This window comes from Halyomorpha halys, unplaced genomic scaffold (assembly GCF_000696795.3).
Source record: "Halyomorpha halys isolate HHAL.00 unplaced genomic scaffold, Hhal_1.1 Scaffold83.1, whole genome shotgun sequence".
Taxonomy (NCBI): Eukaryota; Metazoa; Arthropoda; class Insecta; order Hemiptera; family Pentatomidae; genus Halyomorpha; species Halyomorpha halys.
In genome coordinates this window covers 1,028,588-1,037,230 of record NW_027115065.1, presented here as the reverse complement: position 1 = coordinate 1,037,230, position 8,643 = coordinate 1,028,588, and the positions used below count along the sequence as shown (strand labels likewise).

General features: G+C 30.4%; 1 protein-coding gene across 1 annotated transcript; it reads right to left on the bottom strand.

The window, feature by feature from the left end:
• Window positions 1-631: 631 nt before the first annotated feature.
• Window positions 632-8,643, bottom strand: LOC106693002 (odorant receptor 24a-like). Its single transcript, XM_024362382.2, has 5 exons — window positions 7,809-8,643; window positions 4,732-4,831; window positions 4,526-4,633; window positions 1,932-2,087; window positions 632-767 (listed from the first exon to the last, which is right to left on the bottom strand). The coding sequence occupies exons 1-5, from the start codon at window positions 8,636-8,638 to the stop codon at window positions 714-716; spliced, it is 1,248 nt and encodes a 415-aa protein (XP_024218150.2). The 5' UTR covers window positions 8,639-8,643; the 3' UTR covers window positions 632-713.

Below are 8,643 nucleotides of genomic sequence, written 5' to 3'. Positions count from 1 at the left end.
ATATATATATCATTTTCTTTCATACATTTCATTATGTCGATTTCAATTGTTGTTTATTATTTTTAGACATTATTAAGATATTTTATTAAGTTAAATCTATTATTCATTATTTAATTTTTTTCCCCGACCTTTCATTATATTTATTTGTTTTCTGCAACACTGACAGTTTTTAATTTTTTTCTATTATTTATCTTTTATAATTTTTACCTCAACAATAATGTATTTTATCTTCTGTTAATATCAATTAACTACTTTACATTTAATTAATTAATTAATTTCCAAGCATGTTTATTATTATTTTTATGCTTTCTTTAATTTAGGTTGTTATCTGGTTTTGTTTTTCAGCCCCAGCCTCCCCTCTAAACAAAAAATTAGTTTGATCGAGTAGATGCCAAATGAAGTTACTCAGACTTATAATTATAGTGTTGCTTATGTCTGGATAGGCAAATCCTTGCCTGTTTATAAATTAAAATTTATTTAAAATATTTGGAATTTGGCAATTTTAGAATAACGATTGTACACATGTGTAATTTTATTTAATATTCCACGTGTAAAATAATATCTTCCATCTTACAATGTTCACTCAAGATTCAATAGGATTTTTATTTTTTCATGAACTCAAATACTCAAAATTTTATTCTTTATTTAATACAAACAATTAACAATGGTTTTACAGATTGATTTGTTATGGTAACTCTTTTATGGCACAATCTTTATTCCACGAGTCTTGACATGAGAGTAGCGACTGTGTATGTGAATTGAAATATCTGTAAAATAAAAAAAAAAATACAGTTTAGTAAAGTTATTGCCGAAGTCATATCATAATAAACAATCTGAAAATATTATTATAAAAATAATTTTAAAAAAATAATTGCATAAAAATCATTTTTTTTAATCATTTTCAACACTTTTAACATACGTTATGAATATAAGACTTAAGAATTAATATAATTTATTTTAATGAAATTACTTTCTCATGACCGCATATGGATTAGAAGGAGAACAACAAAAAATATACTTAATTTTTTATGCCTCCACCCATCACAAAACCCCTCATGAAAACTTCCATTGTTGGTCGAAACGTCGGCAAAAAATAAACTGTTGCAATAGTAATAGTAGTGCAAAAGTAAAAAAAAACAAAAAACAAAAGGCTTTTGCGACGCCCTTCTTTGAATAAAATGACCTTACATCTTACATGTCTGTCAAACACTTGAATTTATTTATAATTGCCATTTTTTTTAATTATACTTATTATTAAGGGGAAGTAAAAATATTATTCAATAAAATGATAAGAATTTATTTTTAGGCTAGAATAAAACTAGCTTCTATGTCAAGATTTTCGAAGTCTTAGGGAACAGGTTTTAGCCTCCTCCAACCCCTTCCTTCAATTGAATTCAGGTGTTGTACTCCCGCTATCCAGTTCCTGACTTCCAGGATATTGTGATCTTCTCCTGCCAAATAATCTAATCACCTCATCGTTTGCCTCCCTATTTTCCTAATTTGGTGTGGTTAGTGAAGAACACTAATTAGTAAAAACATATTTATTATTGCCAGAATGGTCTTAATCAGGGATAAGATCAATATCATGATTTTGAAGTGAGATTAGTAAAGAAGTATCGTCTATATCAAATGAACAGTTTAAGGATAAAGAGGGTTCAGAAAGTTTAGAACTAAATCTTCCCGTAAATTCACCTATATTATCTGCTATCTTCTCATGTTTACAGTTATTTTGCACTCTCGTGTATTAATTATAGTTATCTTGTTTTTGTGTCTAGTCATGATGGTGGCTTAAAATTCTGGCCGAAATGTTAGCGCTAATGAATCAGTTTTTACTTATTTGTATTCTTCATTGTCCACATTCCCAATTTTTTTGTTGTCATATTGAACTTTAAACAAATTTAACTCGATACTTATAATGCTAATAAACTTACGGCCATGATGGTTTCAGCATTGATCGGATACATCCTGATTGCAGTGAGGGTCTCTCCTTTCTTCGCTCTGATCATCATCATCTGCGCCATCTTCCTGAACTTCACATCCGCCTTGTACCAGTCACTGCTGTAGATGGCGGAGTGCAAGTCTGAGCTCTGTGGATAATGTTGAATAAAACGATGAAGAAAGATATTTTAATGCTAATGGTTTAAGTTCTAGTAATTATAATAAATATTTAAAAAAATCATTTACTTATTATATTTCCTAAATAATATTTGAACTAAATCAGTCAAGCCATTTTCGAAGTATAAGTGTGTTAAAGAGAAACTATAACGAAAGTAAGAAAAACATTTTCTAAATTTTTTTGTAAGCCATCTCACTATCAATCTCCAACATTCCATCTTATTTGGGCCGACCCTGATTGGCTGTTTTAGAAATATATATGTTCTGAAAACGTTTACGTATACATAAGGGGTATTCATGATCTTTAGTTTAGCATGTTAAAACAATATAACATTTAACATAGTTCATAGTCAGTTACAAGATCTGTTAAATGGAGAATGTTGTCATGCAACAGACCAGCAGACCTCGTCATTTTGTTTGTTGTCGTGTTTGGTTAATTGCTTGTAGTTTGTGTTAGTATTGTTTTGGATGTTTTTATAACTAATAAAGTAATGATTGACAATAATAATAATATAATGACAGTTGTCAATTAGCTCTTTGTCAATTGATTCTCTTCCTCACAAGTCAAAAGATCAACAAGACACTCATTAGCCAAATTTTCACATAACTTCCTCTTTTCAATCAATTTAGACATGTTGTAATAAATTACTTTAATCAAAACGTAAAAGTAAAGAATAACATGAAGTTTTGGAAGGAAAGGCTATAAAACAAGTTGCTCAAAAATCCGCTTGGAACTCATCTGCATCATTTAACATGACTTTAAATAGGGCTACTCATAACACTATACTTATAACATTTTACATGGTAAAACCTTTTACATTTAGCACATCATAAATAACCCAATAAGGGAATGTAAATGGAAAGGTAGACCAAGAGATATCCATTAGGATAAATAAGGAAGGCAATACACTACCACCTCTGCAACACAGTTATAAGGAAAAGGGAGGTAGAGAAGAATGTTAAAGTACATATCTTCAAGGCTATATACCTACCTACCCTCCTTTACGGAAGTGAATGCTGGGTACTACTAGATAAGCACCTAGGCAGAGTTACTGAAATATAAATGAGATACTCTCCGTAGCAGTCCGAATTAGGAGGGATCGCATACGAAATGAGAGGACAAGACAGGATGTTGGAACCGTCTCCTTAAAGGATACCATTGAAAAGAGACAACTCAGATGGTTTGATCATCTCTGTCGAATGACTGAAGAAAATATTTTGAGGCCAGACCAACAGGAAAACACCCAAGAGGGAGACCCAGAATGCAATGAATGACTGATGAATGAAGGACTACATCTCCAGAGTGGGAGAGAAAAGAGGGAAAAACTGGGATGCCATGAGGGTACTAGCTCGGGATCGAGAGGCTTGGTTTTCCTGGACAGAGGCACCTCCACACTGAAAGGCACTAAGGAGGAAGAGAAAGAAGGAGAAGAGAATGTGGAGGTAGGAATCTACCATTGATTTTAAAAGAAAACAAAAGCGAAATAAATAATTTGCCTTTCTATTACGTACGAATTTGTATTCTCCTCCAAAAACCTCACTGGGTTCATTTTAGTCACTTTTTCATATTTTCGTTTATTAAATAAACAGGACCTTCTAATTTAAATTAATGTTTGAAGTACAACCAATGGGTGGTTCCTTCCCAAGATTTTCAAGTGTATATGAAACATACTACATATTTATTTGTATTATTTTGTACAGTTGTAAATTACATTAAATAAATAATTTTAAAAAACATTAAATAAAAGCTCTATTAATTAAAAATAATCTCTCTATTATATAAAAACGTTTTAGTGATCACTTAAATTATAGTTATACAATTTGAGCAACATGTTGTGTTGCAACATAAGAACAGTTGTGTAATTTGCTTATTATAAAAAAATGAACAAGTGACTTTATAAAGAAAATGTGCATGGTACTATTGGTACTCAAGTATAAAATATTCCAATGTTGACATTTTTTACAATATATAATTTTATCTATAAAGAGGTGAAGATATTTGACCAAAGATTAATAATTGTTGCTGACCGCACCCCAGAACTGATTTTATTATTAAAATTAAATAAATTGTATCCAAGCTAATTTTCAAAACACTCTTTATTAATTCCTTAAACGTCCAATGTTTCGGGCAACCCAGCCATCAAGGACAATCTTAAATATAAATTTACAACTCAAATCTAACAATTAAAATATTTTTGCAGGCTATTCTGTTCAAGTCAATAAATTTATTCAAACCTATTTCGTCACTTTGTCATTAAATTTTAAAACTTTTTGTTACAGATTAACTTACACACTATTATTACTCACTAATCACACCTTATTTGCAATAATTAAAAAATGTGAAATAAGTTGAAGGGTTAAGTGTGAGAGTTCTCGAAACGGGTGAACAAGTTATAATAAAATATCTTACCGCCATTTGAATGTATAGAGAACCAAAACAGAACATACTGACTTCAACGCTTTGGTACATAACGTAAATGAATGAACGTGCCATGAACATAAGATCTCCTCTCTGTCCCTGAAAATTGATATGGTTCAAAATATGCGATAAATTAAAAATAATAATAATTAACTAATATATAAATGATATTTATGGTAATATTAATCCGTACTAACAAATAAAAACTGGAACACTGCTATGACCAAGACAGACATACCGACTCCCAGGATCATTGTCACCAATGGGTTGTAGACACTTCTTAGTTCAGCTGCATAACTGTGACCAATACAAAAATAAATAAATAGATGATACATCAAAAATATTTATATATAAACCTAGGAACTGGTAAAATGTACTTATTTTTAATAACATATTTATTGTTATTTAAAGCTATATAAAATTATATACAAATAGTAAATTTGCTATTAGATGTATACTGGCATAATACAAACATGTGGAGAATCTACCCATTGATAGAGCTCCAATAACATTATTAGAGAAGAGGATCTCGGGGCCATCTTCCTTTCAGACGCCCAAGGGGATTATCAGGTAATGAAGAAACTAGGTTAGAAACAAGTGGGTTTGGGTGGTTGGAAAGTTTATTACGGAAGGATTGAACCTGGATGGGTGGACAACTAAACTCCGAGTTTTTGGCCTACCTTCTACGCCATAAACCCTGCTGAAGACTTAAAACTCAGGTCGAAACGTCGGCATAAAATAAATAAATATTTTTTTTTTTTTATTTATGTTGTTCTTTAATGACTGCACCCCCTGACAAACTTCTCTAATCATTAATCTACGGTCAACTATCTACATCTCATTAAATTATATTTTATTATAAATTTCTACATATTTTACATTGTTTTTAGCCATAACTTTATTTATTTGTTGTAATGTTATCTTATTCAGTTTCTTTGTTACACAATTTTAGATGTTTCTATCTTTTTACTCCAGATGAAGCCCAGCATATGTTAACTCATAAAGAATAGCTTTTTTACTTTATATTTTAGCTTCATTAATTGTATGAGTTCAAGTGAAGAACTCTTCCTTTTTATAACTTTCTTTATTTTTAGTTATCCGTTACACCGTTTCTGTCACATCAAGCCTTAACATAATTATTTCCTCCTATTTCAAATATTATAATTTATCTGATATTATTATTTATAGAATAACCCTTATTTAAGTGTTGTTAGCATAACGTTTTATTGTACTTTTTTTATTTTTATTTTCGAACCCCCTGACGAAATAGGTTATTGAATACGTACATATAGGAAGCAGTTATATGTATATCTGTTAATTTAACTACCTCCTATATGTATGCATTCAATAACTTATTTAGTCAGGAGGGTACGAAAAAAAAATACAAGTTAATACTGAATTAATTTTTTATTTATTTTTTTAACATTTTTTTTTCAATTTCAGGCACTTTTTAAGTGTTGCTCGACTAAACTATCTTAAAGTTCCCTTCATCTTTCCTTTTTAAGCAAATATTTCAAAAGTGATATAGGACCGACACTCTTCGGGGATCTTTGCGGGGCGGGTCCGGCGGGGAAGCATTGCCTTTCTGTTTTTATCTCTATATTATTTGTGAGATTGTGACATGTCATACATCGACTAACCTACTCGCTATAATTGTCTTTTTTGAAAAGTCAGATAAGTAAGGCTACCATGAAGGGCGAGAGTGGAGGGTTTCATGCCGTTTTTAAATTTCAGGCACTTTTTAAGTATTGCTGGATTAAACAATCAGTTATATTAGTTTACTTAGTTTTCTCCTTGTTTTGATAAGTCCATTAAATAAGTCTTTTTAAGTTAACGGACAAGAATAATGGCTATCCTAATTTTCTTTATATATATGTATATAGGACTAAATAAGGAGACCAGATTAATTATAAAATTTGAAATTGGAGGAAAAACTTATGCTAAATGTACCTGATATATTGATTTTACTTCGTTGTAACGGATAAATTATAGTAACGAAAGTTACTAAAGATAAGTAATCTCATTTCAACTCATTAAATAAAGTTTATTTACTATCCGAGTTATTTCGACTGCACCCATTTTATCATCATTTTATAAACTTATTAAATTATTTAGTGTAGTAATCAAACCAACTAAAGTATTAAAGAAGGGAAGAATTTGTCATCCTTTTATTATTTAAATATTTAATCCATGTTTATGAACACTTTAGTTGGCTTTTTTACAACACACAACAATGAAATTATTTTATAATTGAAATTATTCATTTTTCTTTTTCTTTATAACTTTTTTTTAGTAGTTGAAAAAAATAGTAGATGCTGCTTATTATAGATACTTATTTGTTTTTTAGGTTTACATTGCTAATACTAAAATAAAAAAATTTTAATTTTAAAATAAAATAATTTTAGGATTATAGGATCATTCATTAAACGTTGTTAATTAGGGAAAAGTATATCAGAATAGTAAGGTAGTAGTTTTAAAAAAATAATAAAGTTAATATACTTCATCAAAAATAAGGTTATTTACTATCTTAATTATTTCGGCCACACTGGTACTATCTTCGTTTTATAAAATAATTTAATTAATGATTCTAGTAACCAAAAACCAATAAAGTACAAAGATATTTTTTTTACTAGATTTACAGTTGTGAAAATATAAAATAAATCTACTAATTTATTTAAATTAACGATTGTATTGACTAAATATACAACTTGTAAATATATGCATTGTGGTGTACAATGGCATGATACATACTTATGGTTAATCTACATATTGCAAGAACTTCACTAGTATTTCTATATTGAAAACTTCTCGGTCCCATCATCTTCCCGCACCCCTAGGAGGATTATCGGGAATTGAAGAGGAATCAGAGTCGAGAACAAATGGTTCGGGTAGATATGGAGGTAAACACGGATGATTGATTTGTGGTTCAGGGCAAATCAACAACATAAAACATTAAGATCATTATGGATGATTTTATATATAATCATGTAAGGATCATAAAGTTTGGAGCAGACCCAATGCTCAACACCGTATTTAAGAGTAGTCCTTATTATACTCATATAAAAGAGTCTCCTATAATTAATTTAATGTTTGGATCGTTTATCTAGTAACTGTTAGTAATAGATAGAATCAGCGTGGAGTTTTTTTTTACCTTAAGGGCATGTATATGAGAACAATAAAATCTCAAAATATTGGTGATTATTATAGACTTAACCACAAGATCCTTTGTAAGAAAATAAAATATATATGGATATTTGATTATTATTAGGTATACCTTAAAAGTTTTTGATGATCTTGCAGAATCCTGTACATTCGTGAGTATACCTGCTGATTAGTAAATCTGTACTCAATACTATTTTTTTCATACTCATAATCTATCTTCAGAGTGGAAACATGCGATACTATCAATGCGAATTGTGTACGAAGGCACATCAAAAGCTGATAGTAGAGACACATAAAGATTATTATAGCATAACCACACCACATCACCAAGATTCCTTCATACAATACCACTATCTCATAGCAAGGAGACGTGTCCATTGGTAAAGGATACCATCCTGTAGAGATCTTCCTCCTTCCCGTAGTGACAGCAGACAATTTGCCGGTGTGGTAGAGGATGTAGTCTACCGAGATACCAGGAAATAACAAAACAAAAGATCCTGCAATGTTAATTACAATAAAAGCTACTAAACATGTCGTGTTCGTTTCTCTACTGAATTTGCGATAAATAAATTCCACTTTTTCTCGTTCGATATCATTCACAGTTTTCTCCAAGAAATCCTTTCTCATCAAATTATACAGCCTGCAAATACTGTCTATATTGAACCAAAAAACGAGTTGCTTGGACAAAGCCTGCAAAGGTGGCAAAGCGTGGAAATTTAAGATCGTTGCCTTTTGAATATCAACTTCGATGACAAATAAAGCCAAGTACTGGGATAATATCGAAGGTACACTAAGCATCACCGTTACTATTACTTGAATTTTAAGGATCATGTTCTTGTTCCCTGTTGTCCTGTAGTCATTGATGATCTTCCATATCCCGAAGATCTTGAGGTACCTGATACTTAGACCGTCGATGACATCTGAGTCTCTCATAGCTTCCATGGCTC

What these genes read in the sequence shown, in the direction of transcription:
- LOC106693002 (XM_024362382.2), bottom strand. Translation starts at nt 8,638, where the DNA reads ATGGAAGCTATGAGAGACTCAGATGTCATCGACGGTCTAAGTATCAGG. An exon ending in CTCTATACATTCAAATGGCG is followed by an intron (nt 2,088 to 4,525) that starts GTAAGATATTTT and finishes CATTATCCACAG; the next exon opens with AGCTCAGACTTGCACTCCGC. An exon ending in ATGCTGAAACCATCATGGCC is followed by an intron (nt 768 to 1,931) that starts GTAAGTTTATTA and finishes TTTATTTTACAG; the next exon opens with ATATTTCAATTCACATACAC.